Source organism: Phalacrocorax aristotelis, chromosome 3 (genome assembly GCF_949628215.1).
Source record: "Phalacrocorax aristotelis chromosome 3, bGulAri2.1, whole genome shotgun sequence".
NCBI classification, from domain to species: domain Eukaryota; kingdom Metazoa; phylum Chordata; class Aves; order Suliformes; family Phalacrocoracidae; genus Phalacrocorax; species Phalacrocorax aristotelis.
Genome location: NC_134278.1, coordinates 114,749,138 through 114,764,904, shown reverse-complemented (window position 1 = coordinate 114,764,904; position 15,767 = coordinate 114,749,138). Strand labels below are relative to the sequence as shown.

The window sequence follows — 15,767 nt, the reverse complement described above, 5'->3', positions numbered from 1 at the left end:
GTACACGTTTTCACATTTTTCCATTTAGATACTAATTTTCATGAGGTTCTTAAAAATATATGGAAGTCATTTTAGTGTCACTTGGAAGTATGCTTAAGTCTGTTGAGCATACGCAGGGGAAAGTGTATCTTCCTGCAAAGTGAGGGTTTTATAAATATTTGTATGTTCTCTGAATTGTCATGCCAAAGAGTTACCACCTCCTTCCTAGTCCTCTTCCAAATTTTTTTCCATAACACAAACTTCAGGGAATAACTAATGTGACAAACATCTTGGGGCAGAAGAGGGTTGAAAAATCACTGGATGTAAGGAACAAGATACAAGACAGAGCACGTACTGTTGCATCCTCTCAGTTTCATTGACCTGTTCTACCTCTCCCTGTGTAGATCTGCTCTGGTTCAGGTTAGTGTAGATGCTTCCCAAATACCTCCTTTCAAAACAGTAAGGACTGCCCAGTAAACCAGCCTGGCTCCTGATGTCTTGTAGACAGCAATCAGGCATACAGAAATTTTCTTCAGTGCCAGGGCTGGTTGTTTTTTCCCCACAAAAATTGCTAGAAAAAGTAACACCATCAAAAAATAAACTGATTTCTAACCTTTATTTAAAATAACTGAATCAAAACTGAGTGGTTTTTGAAGATAGATCAGCTGTACATTTCAGAATCTACTCCTAATGCATTCAGTAAAATTTTTATCAAAATACAAGAGCTCTTAGGTTTTTTCCTTAACATTAATCAGTTACAGTCCTTGGAATTATAGTCTCTCATTGCAAGATTTCTGTTGCTAACGGCATCGCTGAGATTCTGCAGTTAATGACAAATAAGTTTTTTGAAAGATAAATATTGAAAATATTTTTTTTTCCACTGCTAGCAGGTGAGAGCTCTTCACAATTCCTCTTCTGAATTTGTGTCTTAGCCTTGGAAAACCCTCATTACACCCATGGGGGGAAGGGTGTACTAAGAAAAACTCAGTGTATGAATGAAAAATAACAGAGCAAGTAGTTTCTCTATAGAACTGGTTTTAGGCTATTAGTTTGAAGAATTACCTTCCTGAATACTGTGTACCATCTGATTGATGAGGACATAGCTGGAGTATACTACGAGGGTTTTGAAGCAGAGCAGCACTGCTTATTTATGTGCTCTTGAGCTGACTAGCAAATATGCAATATTTATAGCATTATCTATTCTTGTTAATCCAGTATTAGAGAATTTCACAAAGCATAAGAGGGCTGTCATTGAAATCGGCAAAGCCAAAACTGATATTGCTGAATGCTTTTGAATTTCCCATTTTGTCAGAACCAGTGTAAGCTTATTTGTATGTCTTTGTACGTGCATATTCATATATGTAAATACATGTATTTGAATACTAGTAAGTAGTCTTCAGGTGCTGTGGAATGGCCAGGATGTTCATGATTTGCCTTCATAACTTTTTCATCATGTATATTCCTGTGTTGCAGCTTTTTTTCTTCCTTCGTTTGTTTCTGTTCTTCCACCTAGCTTATCTGTATTTGTGCATTAATTCCTTCACTTAATAATTCAGTTCTGGTTATTCAGGCCACTTATAATCTCATTTGTTCTCCAACTTTAACTGTCACCAGAATCTGCCTTCATCCGTCTCCCAAGCCTAACCCTATGCTGCTAAAATACATAATTTAATAAGGAGAAAATATGTTCAAAATGACCCCTGCAAAATTTTCTTTTGAAAACTAGCGAGTTTAGCATTCTGGCCTTTTTTGCTCTTCTAGCCTTTTCAAGGCTTGTTCTTTATAATAGTCTGAATATATGAAGGGCTTGAGATGCTGTTTGTCAGCCATTAAAAACTCCAACAACCCAAACCAGCTTCCCTTAACATCCTTAGAATAGCATCAAGGTTCTACACTGCATGAATTGCCCCCGGTGATCAAGACAACAGGAATTCAGTCTTGTGCCTTCACACACTAGTGGTCACTATCTGTGTGATTTTGCTGTCCGCAGCTGGTTTTAAACATGTTCTGTAGCTGTTTACCCTTGTAGCAAGAGATGGACAGTGAGGACCAGGCTGAGTGCTCAGCAGGACTGTCCAACCTGCTCCCCCTCCACAAACTCTTCCGTCATCATCGTCTGGAGGTTTACAGGCGTGGCCTCTTGGCATGATTCAGGCAAGGAGCCCCAATCGCTTAGTCTTCTGAAAAAACAAGGTCTTTCTTTCAGTCAGCAGCAATAGGGATGGCCATTGCCTTGAGAAAGGTTTCAGCTAATTGAAATACCCTAAGTTAAGCCATTAAAGGAACTGTACAGTACAGGTGCCTGAATACATTTAAATACATACTTGTTTGAATCAATTGGGTATATAAGGAAAAATGTTTGAGAAATAAGTCTATGTTTCCATTAACTAAAGGCATGCTGACATCAGAGTATAGGGAGAGCAATGCAAGAATCTAACTATAAAACAGATGTAGTACAGGAGCCTAAATATGAGATGAAAAATAATTAGCTTTTCACTTAATTTAGCAATTATTAAATTTATTGACAAGAAAGGATAATAGGCATTCTCACACTTTTTTTTTCTAATTATAATTTAGCTAAAATCTATGCTGTATCCTATATGGCTCAATATTTGTCATGCACTTTTCAACATGCATTTATCATAGAATGCTTTGGGTTGGAAGGGACCTTTAGAGGTTATCTAGTCCAACCCCCCCTGCAGTGAGCAGGGACATCTTCAACTAGACCAGGTTGCTCAGAGCCCCATCCAACCTGGCCTTGAATGTTTCCAGGGATGGGGCACCTACCACCTCTCTGGGCAACCTGCTCCAGTGTTTCACCACCCTCACTCTAAAAAAACTTTCTTCCTTCTATCTACTCTAAATCTAACCTCTATTAGTTTAAAACCATTACCCCTTGTCCTATTGCAATAGGCCCTGATAAAAAGATGTAAATGCTAAAATGATTTCATTTATCTGGGTTACTGGTGCTACACTAGTCTCTAATATTCCATTAGAGATGGTAGTTAATAGCCTTATTAAGTTACACTGCAGTAAAAGATATTTCCTTTTTGACAGATGACAGTACCAACAATACAGGTTCAGAGGAAAACAAAAAAATGTGAGTGTAGGAAGGTATTAGTATTCCCTCCCACCCCACCATGAACCTGAGGATTACAGAATGGCTGAGGGTGGATGGGGCCTCTGGCGACCACCTGGTCCAACCTCCTTCCTCAGAGCAGGGTCACCTAGATCAGGCTGGATGCTGTGTCCGGTCAGGTTTTGAGCACCTCCAAGGATGGAGCCCCCACAACCCCCCCATTAACATGTGCCAGTGTCAGGTCTCCCCTACAGTAAAAACATGTTTTCTTAATGTATAAATAGTATGTTATTAAATTATATTGTTATTCTCCCACATTTTTCTGAAGTCATACACCAGCAGTAATACATGCATTAATACTCATTCACACACATAGATAAATTTTAACTAGGGACTAAGTTTTAAAGTTTGGCGATAAGAAACACAAATTAGGTTGATGCATGCAAACCTCGGGGGGGTGTGGGGTGTGCAGTTGCCGGTTTCCTAAGGAAATAAGGCCCCCATAGTTTGTTCTGCAATAACTTCTGAACCTCTTGGTTTATTTTAATCAAATTTCACAAAGGCATCAAGGTCTTGAGCCCACATGATGGAGGTTTTGTGAAAACTGGCAGCTTAGTACTTGGCGGGGGCACACGTGTGACACAGCGCACAGCGGTGTCCCTACTGAAGTAACCTTTAGCTGTGGCTGACCTCCCCTCTGCCTCAGGCCAGGCTGCTTTCTGGGGGGTGGCCAGGGGCCCACCTTGCTGTGCCTGTGGTTCAGGCTGCCTGGACTGAAGTCAGCTAGGCTGCGTTAGTTGCATGAGCTCAGCCGCAGCCCTGTGCTGTTATGCAGCATATTTGCTTAAGCATAGCACTGTACTTGTGGCTGTAAGACACGCTGTCAGTTCCACGTACACAAGTTTTGTCACACTCCGGGGTGTTCATCTTTCTGTTTTACCAACACCTGTTCTTGCTGTGCTAGCAAAGTGCTTGGTACTGGACCAGTTTGATTCTCCTCTTCTTCCTTTGCAACACATGCATCATGTGTGCCAGCTCTCATTTTGGGCAAATTAAGCCCCCAAAAATATCGGTGAAATGATGATGCTATGGGAACTGCATTGATACTAGAAAACAGATTGTGTGGTTAAATGTTACCAAAGGATTTACCTAAGAATTTCTGAGATACGTCTGCAGTGTTTTAAGAAAAATTGAGGTGAATTCAGAAAAGAACTTAATTGTTTATGAGCACGAGTGCTTCCAAAGAGGTGCGTGCTTAAGTTTGACACAGTTTTGAGATGGAGCCTTGATCGCGTGAGGGGACGAGACGTTCATCTCAATGTAATGCCAGATTTTCAAAATAACTGTTTCCACAGCATTATACAGCAACAGGGAGGAACCGAGATGGTCACAGCTGTCAAACTTGGCTCAGAAGGTGTTAATCTTGAATTTCTGTCTCTTCATTAGTAGTCAACAAGCACATGGAGTTTGGAACAACTGTGTTAATTTTAGGTTCATTTGAAGTAGAGCAGATGATTTTAAATGATGATTCTGGTAAATGTTGTAGGAAAGATTTGTAAAAGAGGCAGTTCCTCTAGATGAAATTTCTAATGCATAGTCAACATGCCAGGGAATTAAGTAATCCTTCATCTAAAAATGGAATAATGAAGGGGGGGAGGGACGCAATCCTAGAAACTGGCAAAAAGATATTGCTCAAACTTTAGTTAATCCCTGTTATACAGTTATTGTCTGTGACTGTGCAAGTTTCTTCATGGACAGAGGTTTTAACAGCTCAAGCTTCTTTTAAAATAGTTTCAGAGGAGATGGCAGTGATGTTTGAGGGTTCATTAATTATTGCTCTTACTGGTGTTTGCACAGGCAGCTGAGATCATAAATGTCAGTCTGTCAATGTGATGGGTTCTTTATGAAAAGAAAAAAAAAAAAACCTGAGTGCCTCAAAAGCTGTCATCAAACCAGAGATTAAACAGATTCATCTCATTTTTGAAGCAAGCAGCAGCAGAGGAGGGCTCATCTTTCTCTTACTACTCTCCCATCTCTTCCTTCCTTTCTCCTTCCCTGTTAACATTTTCTCAGCCCACGTCTCTGCTGGGCTCCCCAAAATGCCATGTAAGACCCATCGTGATTATTAGCGAAGCCGTGTGCATGCAGCCTGCAGACTCCCCATGGCAGGAGAGTAAGAGAGTGGGATTCAGCTCTGACAGTTGTAACACCATTTATTTGGAAAATTTTGAGGGGAGAATGTGAGTAATGAAGACAAGAACAGTGACAGTAAGGAACAAATGTGAGTTTCCATCCAAGACGTAACATTATTTTTAAGAACGCTGCTCTGCTTGTTGTTTCCAGACAAGCCTCCAGTTTCAGTCTTGCTTAGCTGAATTACTTCGTTCTCTCATTTCAAACGGGAGTTTGACAGAGTCACCGCAATTAGAAAAATCTTCATGATCAGATGTAGGTTAGAAGAATCCTTATTTCTCAACTCCAAATTAAAACTGTGATGGGAGAGTGTCAATGGCAGTTACCTCAGCCAAGCAGTTTCTTTGTGAAATTTTGAGGATGTCTCATCTCCATTGTTTTTTATTCATTTTTATAGAAAAGTTTTTTATTATTTTTGACATCTGCAGGTAAAAGGAAAGGAGTCTTTTCCTTTTTCCCCTCCCTCAGACCGGGTATTTATTGGTTTAGGTGTAATGCTAAAATGCAAGTTGAGCATGGAAAATGTTTCTGAAAAGAAAAGCAAGAAGTCTCGTTGCACAAACTGTCCTTCTAAGGAAAGCCACTGTCAGTCACTGGCTGAAAGAATCCTCTTCTCTGTAGCCATCTTTGATTGTTTAATAGTTCAGACTGAGAATTTACTCTTGAGTCTAGTTGCAGCACTTCACCCTGCTCCTGGGTTTGTTGTTTTTTGGGTTGGTTTTTTTTTCTGCAATTGAGGTAGTAAAGCTATGCATGACAATTTCTGTTTGCTATCAGATCTTTGAAATTTAATGTTGTAAGATTTCAGGTGCCAGAAGATGTATTTTGTGTCCCCTATTGCTTGTGTCAGTCTTGCGGAAGGCAACGTGGTCTGGAGAAATGCATGCGGGACTGAATCTAAAAGTTCTGATTTCTAATCTGTGCTCTCTCCTCACTCTTTGTACTTGCCCATGAGAAGATGTAAGCATGTGCACTGTTGGTCTGTTTTGTAATGAGTATTAGCTGGTGCTTGTGTGTTCACATGTTCAAGATGCTGTGCCATCAGCGATCAGATAGCTGGTGCTGTCCCTGAGAGTCAGGCCAAGTCTACCTCGGTGTTAACACTGTTTAATTTATGGCAAAAAGATATGCATTTTTAAAAATGAGATACCTAAATTTTAATTTCTATCATCATACCCAACTGATGTTAATATTCAATTAGTCATTACCAATTAACAGGAAATGTATAATTAAATATTTTAATTATAGGACTACTAGCCTGACTTAGAGTAGCTATTTTTCTTATTAAGGCACATGGCTTCATTAACTGATTAGACGCTGGTTGACTCATGCACATGAATCCCTTATTTGGACTTTGTTGCAAGCAGACCACTATGGTTTCCATTGGCTTAATTCAGAATGCCAGGTTCACTTCTGAGAAGCACCAGAATGCTTATGTTTCCAGAAGCAAAGATGTGTGGGAGGTAGCTATTTCAAAATAGCAGTGTGTCTGATTCTCTGTGTAATAAATAAAGTACAAATCATATATTTCCTCATCTTTGGCAACAAGGTGGGCTGGAACAGATCTCTACTGAACCCCGAATCAGCCTGGTTACAGTACACAGGCTGCCTGTTGAAGGGTGCACCCTGCTGCGTTCATGGCTAGGCTGCTCTTCTAGGCACTCCGGAAACAAGTGTCTGTGTGATAGGACTGTTGCCTTGGAGTATGAGTCAGGATCTCTGCAGTCTGTTGAGAGGATCATCTTTCTCTTGGATCATGTTCTGCAGAGGCTTAGTTTAAGATAGGACTAGATGCTCCATGACTGTATTCATTCATTATATGCTACTTTTCCTTGCCGAGGCTCCTGCACGGCCAGACATGCAGAGGTGGAGCACGTTACGTACTGAATGTTGGTTTAGGCCTAATGGATGTATTTTGTAAGGTGTAAATTGTAATCTACAACATTGATCAAAAAGAAGCCTGTATTGAGGCACACATCAGGTAAAATTATTGCATCTTCATAAAAACTTATCACTTGTATACTGTGCAGAAAGCAGCTCACTTTTCTATTAAACGTGAGATGAGGGGACTTTGTACTTACTGAAAAGCCAGGTGCATTTTCAGAATATCTTTAGAGCAGTATGACAGAGATAAAGGAGACCCAAGTGAGCTAAATTACATATTTGCAACGGCTGTAATATTGGAGTCTAACAACTGGAACAGCACTGTGAGACAAGGTCTGAAATACAGGTAGGAAAAGTGGGTTAGTATGTACTGCATGTGAGGAGCCAGGGAAAGTTAATAGAGCACACCCCGGAGGGGGAGGCTAGCAGGTATTCTTATTCCAACTTCATCAGATATTTGGTCAAGGAAAGGCATGATGTTGATAAGAAGTGGATCAGGTAAGATCACTGAAATAACAAGGATGTGGTCAATGTTTTAGCCAAGGCAGTTATGTTTTCCTGACTAATGCAGGACAGCTAACACAAAGTAGACATGCTTTCCATAAGCATGGGACACTATGCAATGGAAACTTAAAAAAAGGTGAAAACATGTTCAGCAGGCTACTGTCCTGCCAAAAAGATACAGCTGTCTCTTTATTTATTGGATTAATGCCCTTTTAAAATGGACTAAACTGAACTAATGTTTCTTTTTTTCTTCCTTGATCACCATCTTGCACTAGAACACTGACTGATTGCAGAAATGGCTTTCAGCAGTTAATCTCCTTGCAACACTAGCACAAAGAACTTAAGTTTTAGTACAGTTTGGATTAAATTTATTTGCAGCTTCTATTAAAAAGAAGTACAGAACTGATTCCACTATGCACAATTTGGGAAGGGAAATTGTCTTTTCTAGCATGACTTGACTCAGATTGCAGAGCAGCAGATCTACTGAACTCCACTGCCTCCGACAGAGCACAGAAATAAGGCTTGTGCATCCCACATTCCAGACAGTAACATGCATTTCACGTGCTACTCTAGAGCCCTGGTCAACAGCCTTTCCATGGTAAAAGAGAAAAAAAGAGGAAAAGGGGAAAAAAATAAGAGGAACTACACTACCTGAAGTAACAGTTGCCTGAACTTTAACTACTTAAGATTTTCCACACACTATTTTCTTAAGCTGAAATTTATAAAGTTATTAATGCAAATAGTATTCTGACTAATTCTTTAAAAATGTCTGAGCACTTTGAATTTATAGCATGCATGTACAGTTTGGGCTCATTTTGTTTGGACTTGTATCGTTGGTGTATACTAATTTACATTTAAATTGTTATCCATGTGGAAAGAGGGAAGCACGGTATGGTGCTTTCATGTACCGCCTTCAGTCGTGAAAGATATAGTTTACATACTGTGCCTTAAAAATCTCCCTCCTGCCCAGGGAGGGAAATAGGTTGAACCCATGTTCAGTAGTTTCTCATCAGCAGCCTACTTCAGTAAGTTTGTGCAGGGAGAATGAGGGAGGTGCACAGGAGAAACTAAATGAGATGACAGATGAAGGCTGCAATTGTTCAGGAGGGTGTGTACTCTGCGTGTAACTGTCTATGGCCCAGCCATGGCTGGAAGGAAGCTAATCGCTTTATTTTCTATTCAGTATTGCCAGTAGAAGGGGTTCTTATAGGGAACAAAGATAATTTGTCCTTTACTTGATGCTCATTTTGATTGCTAAGAAAATGTGTATGCAGTAGAATGGGAAGTATCATGCTGCTTGGCAGTGATCCCAGCTGAAAGCAATATACCTTCAATCTCCCCAAAGGGATGCCTCAGAAGGAAGTTCTAATATTTTTCCTAAAATATTTATTGTGAATACAACAGATTCACAGTCGGAGAGTGAGGCTTCTCCTGTGAAACGGCCACGGCTACTGGATGACAGTAATGACAGGCCTGAAGAAACCAGTCGATCCAAACAGAAGAGTAGACGCCGATGCTTCCAGTGCCAAACAAAACTGGAGCTAGTACAGCAGGAATTGGGATCGTGTCGCTGTGGTGAGTACTGTTTGTCAGTAGTGTCCAGCTTTCTAACGCAGCTGTGCTCAGGTCCGTATCAGAGCTGGAAACACAGAGAACACGTGTTTTGTGTATTTCAAAGATACTTTAAAGAGAAGCTATAGCTTCCGCTGGTGGCAAAAAGTTATAATTAGTTCCTGCCTAATTTCCCATTTAAAACTTTGGCCTTGATGTACCGCCTTGTCTCAAGAGATCTTAGATGTTAATGAATTTAGCTTCAGAAGTCCCTGTAAGGCGGGAGAGCGCTGTACCCACTTGACAGGAGAAGAAACACAAAGCGCATCAGTAAATATGCAAAGATGACAAGGTTTTTACAGAACTCAAAGGAACATAGGTCAGCATCTACATTCTGCATTTTATAATTACATTATTATTAAAAAGTTGAAACCGAAAAAACCTCTACCTGAAAATGTTTTCATTCTCACAGTTAGCTGTTGAGGAGGAAGACTTGTTCACCAGTCAGTTAAAATCATCCAACCTGGTGCTTCTGAAGCTGATGGCACTGTTCGGCTAATTGAACTGAGGGTGATAATCTCATGCGGACAGCTAATTTGGGGTTTCATGTTGCATGCAAATAATCTTTCTGAAATAATAATTAATGTAACTAGATTTCAGAGGAGATGCTCTCTCCTTCATGGAACAATTGTGCTCATAACTGGTTTAAATGTGCTCATCAGACATAGTGATAATGTACATGGTAGTTTTACCTGCTAATTATTTTTTCATATAATCATGTATTGAAAGCTTACGCTTGCGCTCTCAGACCATGCTTGTATTGATATGTTTGGAGAAGTTTGTTATTTTATTGTGTCTCAGCAGGGGGATAATTTCCAAAGGATTTTCATAGGCAATAGGTGCAATTCACATTGCACCTGTGAAATGCAGAACCTTGTTTTCTGGCTAGAAGGCATGTCCTTCTGGGCAGCCCTGGGGAGAGAAAGGATTGGCTAAGCTAGTTACAAGACCAAGTTAATGAATTCTATATTGAATACCTAACATGAAGTGGACAAAAGTGATAGAAAGCCGCAAAGATTCCATGTTATCCTTTGTTATTTTCTTCAGCATCTGTCTGTCTTCGACCCTTAGCGATTACTGTTGCGTTGTGCTCTTTTGGACTTGAGACAGGCTTTGTTTCAGATATCGGAGCACTGCCATAGAACTAACGCGCATTATCTGTAAAGCACCAAACATGGAATCAGAAGCTGTAATGTTGAAGTTCTTGTTATGGAAATCATGTGTCTGGATACTGTGAAGCATCCAGTGAGATTTTTATCAAACTGAAGAAATTCAGCACGATCAATGACACAGTTTGGTCTGGCTCTTTCTGCTCAGCATGGTAGAGGCAGGAGTTTCTGCTCTTGGTCTGCTGCTGTCACATATCAGATGACTTAGGCTGCTCACAGGTACCTGACTGAAATAGAAGAATCCTCCCTAATATTTGGAGCAAGGGAGTTTTACAAGTTAGGGGAGAGCTAGAGAAAAGAGGACTTAAGGATTATGTTACACCATTGATCTTCCCTGTGTTCTGCAAAACTGGAGCTATGTAAGAGCAATGAAGTTGAAAGTAACTTTTTAAAAGTCCTTCCATTGATCAGTAATGTTTTTAAAATCATGAAATAAGACCTGCCTCTTTTTTTGTAAACTGGATGACACATATGTCTAGTTGGTTCCTCTCAAGTTTTCTTGAAGTAGTTCCATAATTCAACATCGTTGCAATATAAATGTTGTAGGAATTATTCTTTAAATTGTTTCTACTGCATATATACAGCTTTATGGAAATAAGTCTGCTAAAGTTCATGAAATGTCTTAGTAAAACACAAATATGAAACACAAAATTCTGAGTTCCTCAGCAATAAGTAAGGAAATGAAAATTTCCATTCCTATGTTACGTATTACATCCTATGTAGTTTAAAGGACATGTGATAAACATTTAGGCTCCTGCCTCCCACTTCTCTCATTAAATGTGTAGAATATATTTCCATGTTTACAACACAGCTGAAAAGGCTGGAGGTCTTTAGCTGTGCTGCTATCATGTTTCATTGATACTGTATTCAGTATTTGTGTGTTACCTGTAACAAAACGCCCTCATGTGACGTGAAAGTAGGCATACCCTGCACTACGTACTTTTAATAGTAATATTAATAAGAAGCAAACAAAACCCCACCACTGAGCAACATAGGTCATCTCAGCTTCACATCACCTACGCTGCTTCACCAATCCTTACCAGTGTGTAACTTTTATTTTTAAAGAAGCTGCCTTAGAAACCATTCTCACTAACCTTGCCCTACTATCTAAAAGTAGGTTGCTTAAGGTCGTGACTGACAAGCAAGATCAAAAACCCTGGGGAAGGGGTGATGGGAAACGGGACAGAATAAATATGTTAAAATTCTTGTTCACTTGAAATGTATTCTAAATCCAGGTGTGATGAGGTTATCCTTTTAGTCATAATGTGAAGCACAGGTAATGATGCGTGTTTCACTGGAGGTGTTGGAAGTATAATCAACTGGTGTAAAATAAGCATGTGTGTTCTTCGAAAGTAATGGTCAAGGTAGAACATTGTTTGATCAGCACTCTGGATGGCTGCTGTTAAATTCTTGGCATCTTAATCCTTAACTGAAGCAATAGGAAAAAACATGGGAAAGCCTTAACATTAAACGTTAAAAGAAATTCCGATGGTCAGAATCAATAAAAAGGCAGACACGATCTTTAGAAGGACAAATGTGTGTGTTTGCTTGGATGTAAGGGAAAAAGATTAACCACATAAATATTATGTTGTTCCAAATCTGTGTCTGAAACACCGTTGTTAACTCTTTAAGACTGCACAGAATAGCAATTTTGTTTGCTGTCACACATCTTTTTGTCCTAATGTTAAAAGTACTGGAAATCCTCTCCTTTGCTGATGTGTCCTGGTGACTATACCAGTGAGATTTTTAGTGAGACGTAGTGGAAAGAAAACTCTGTGCACACTGGACAGTGTTTTAAAATACCTGCAGATGTTAATCCAGCGTAACTGGCACTAGTCCAACGGGGCACAACCCTTTTAAGAAGGGGACAGAGAGTGAGCAGCTGCTTCAAGCCAAACGCAGAGATGTTTGAGAAACTGCTGTATTGGCTCTGTCTCCTGTAAGACCTGGCCAGAGAGAGGTGATGCTGCTGAGCTCGTTCCCTTGACACTACAAGGAATTTTAGTCAGATTTGACAGTGCTGCAGGGCTTTGCCATGAAGCAAAACATTTCACTGCTAAGGAAGGAGTTCCAGTAAGGGTTCTTCAAATTCAAACACAATATTTTTCAGCTGTAGAAAGATTTGTTTGTTTTCATACACGCTTACACGCAAGCTTACACTCAAAATCTTTTTTCATTCTGCGTCTACTCTGTACAAGTTATTAACTGCTGACAAGAGATTCACATCTCATAAATAATGCTTAAGAGCCATTGCTATATAAATTGAATATGTTATGAATTGTGATGGGTCTTTTTGTAGTGTTCTGTGCCCGGAGCAGGAAGAACAGAGGATGTAATTTTCATTAATTTCTAATGAGGTGCCAATTAAAGGCAAGGAAGGAACTCAGAAGGGAAGAGTCACAGAGCTCCCCAGAATCCTGTACCCTGGGGCTGTCAAATGAGCGTGCTGCCAAGCCTCCTCTGAAAGTTCCAGTAAATTACAAACTCATCCACAGCACACACAGACAAATTCGGCTTCCCTTTGATCTTCAAAAGAGCAATTTGTAAGACGAGTTCTGAGCCTTTTCACATGGTGAACTGGGAGAAGTGATAGGAATGGTTAATTGCTGATGCACTTTGCAAGTTTCAGTGAGAAAGAAAAATTTGAAAACAAATTCTCATTTTATGCCTCTCTGACTGGATAACCTTTAAATCAACACTTCCAGAACAAAACCAGCTTCCTAGGAAAGGTTTCTAGATGACAGCTACTCTAGGCATGTTTTCCAGACAGCGATGTTCTCTGGTTTTAGGTGGGCTTTTCAATAGTTTACTATTTTATGATGGATAACGATTGTATTGAAATAATGTATTTATTTGATATCAGATTTAGTGGGCAGTTATATCATCAAGGTGATAAGCAGGGGGTTACCACAGACTTGCTCTAAAACTAGGGGCAGCAAATTTGTAAGTTAAAGTAACTACATAACACAGAGTTCTGGAAATGTATTTTTAGAAGAAGACAGGTTCATTATTTGCAAATTACACTACAAATTTATGGGCCTTGTCTTAATTACTTGACAGGATGTATATATCACTACGAAATAAAGTTGTGTACATTTTTAAAAGATATTGAGCTGTAAAGCCATAGAAATTATTTGCACAGAAAGCATAGCTTAATTTTACAGTAGAGGTTTAATATTTTAAAGCAAAAAGTAGTTCTAGTATCACTTGTTGTGCAAAACCAACACACAGAAATCTGTAGTGGTCTTTAATATTAGTTGGAATTGCATAAGTCAGACAAAGATATTCTAGATGATCAGTTAAGGGATTTCACATCTGTCATGTTAGATCCAGTCCTAGTCAGCAGTTAAAGAAAAATTCGTACAGTGCGCCAGCTCTGCAGCAGCTTTTGTGTAGAATGGTTTGCTGTCTGTGGGCCACATCCTAATGGACACGTTTGTAGCTCAGGCTCCACCTGTACAGAACTATTGGCAATCAATGGGGTGGCCAAGATAATGGCCCCTGGAACGTAAGCCTGGCTTTAGCTTCCAGTCACAGTGCCATAGATGTTGCCGATTTGTTTGTGCGCTCCCCAGGTAGGAATCTCAAGGTTTTCGTGTTCTTTGGCCAGAGTGGATGCTTAATAGGATGGGAAGATGTTGAAACCTTTCAGATTTATCAGACTGTATTAAAAAATAACTGCTCAGTTGTGGTGCAATCTGATGAAACAGTTGTTAGCAGTATTTCTTGCCTGTGTGAACAGAAAATATTTTCATGGAGTTTTACTGGCCTAGGTTATGTTGTAACGAGTTATAATTTCCCAGAATGAGGTCACACCTGAACAGTTATATATTCTTTGCTGCTTTTGATGGAGACTCTGCAGTAAGTGTTAACCTTGGGCGTGGATGAAGGCAAAACGTGTTGTTTTGCAGTTTTTACTTGAGATGTTGGCAAGTACTGATGTCTGTTGCTTGATTTGAAGGGATGCACATTCACAAGTGGCCTCTACAGCGGACGACTCTGAATCAGGAAGGGAGAGTCTAACTTTGCCAGTTAGCCTGCGTGCCACCTCGCTGTGCTGAATGCGTGGAACGAAGGCATAGCACGTTGCTGGAGCACGCCACAGACCGCGCCTTTATAAGGGCATAACAACTACTAAAGCATGTCTCTAGAAAGAGGACCCAGATTTTAGTGTTGGCACTACAGTGTGCTGGGCTTGTTGGAGGTGGTGCTGAACCTGAGTTTCATGCAAACTGAAAAAATGTCATGAATTTTTTTTATTAGAAGTTGGTGAAATACCTTATCAAGATGTGATCAAAATGGGTAAGATTGTCTTGATAAAATGATTTCTAGTTCTAACAAGTTTAATAGCAAGCTGCTTGCTATAGCTTAGCAACACTGAAAATCAACATGTCTGAATAGTTGATAACACAATTTGTACCCAACTACTTTGTGGCTTGTTTCTTGTAAGGTTAATGCATAAAACCACTTAAAATTCTGCATACTTTGCTTAGATTAGAGGAGTGGACAGGAAGAATAGAAAATAAAGAGAAAAGGCCATGGTACTACAAGATGTACATGTTGCCTGGTACAGTTGGCTCAGATGACAAATTCATTCCTATAGGGAAATGAAAGGAAGGAAGGACAAGCTGAACTGTGAAAGTGTATAAATAGGGAGGTAAAGCAACAAACTAAGTACTTGAGTAATCTTACGATTACTTGCCTGGAGGGATAAAAAATACTTAAATGAATCTTTAACTACATTAAAAACGAACAGAAAAAATAGGGGCAATGGGGCAGGCAATTATAAATGGCTGTTAAGTAGATGAAGGGAATAATTGACAGAAACAGAGGTACTCTGATTATTAAAATAAGAGGAAAAAAACTTAAGACAGCTCATCAAAAAACATATGTCTGAAAAATGCATGTGAAGTCTTCAGATTAATTTCTTTACAGGTATCAGTGCACCACATTCGAACAATCTGTGAACAGTGAACATGAGGGAGGTTACTCATGGGAACAAATTTACAAATTTGAGAAGTAATTTGAAAAAAGCAGCTTAAAGGAAAGTTGACCTTAAGGTGATGAGAGAATAAACCTGTGGGGAACACACTCATCTTGCACTAGCACAATGTTAAAAGCAAACTGGCATCTCTGTTACAAAATATCCTACATCATAAACAATCTCCTGACTCAGGTCTGGTACATTCTAAAGAGAGTTTGGTGCTTGCCAAATTTTATTTTTATATATATATATAAAAATATTAACAATAGAAAGGACTTTAAAACATTAATGAGTAAATGCAGATTAAAGGAGATCCAACCATCATGAGAAAGCATTATAAGCAAGTTGTAAAAATCTGTAATCT

General features: G+C 39.5%; 1 protein-coding gene across 1 annotated transcript in view; it reads left to right on the top strand.

Annotated features, from left to right (window-relative positions):
* Positions 1-15,767, top strand: part of ZFAND3 (zinc finger AN1-type containing 3) — a 141,271-nt gene that overhangs the window by 109,074 nt on the left and 16,430 nt on the right. The window contains 1 exon segment of the mRNA XM_075089146.1: positions 9,044-9,214. Within this exon segment, the coding sequence (XP_074945247.1) occupies positions 9,044-9,214 (171 nt within the window).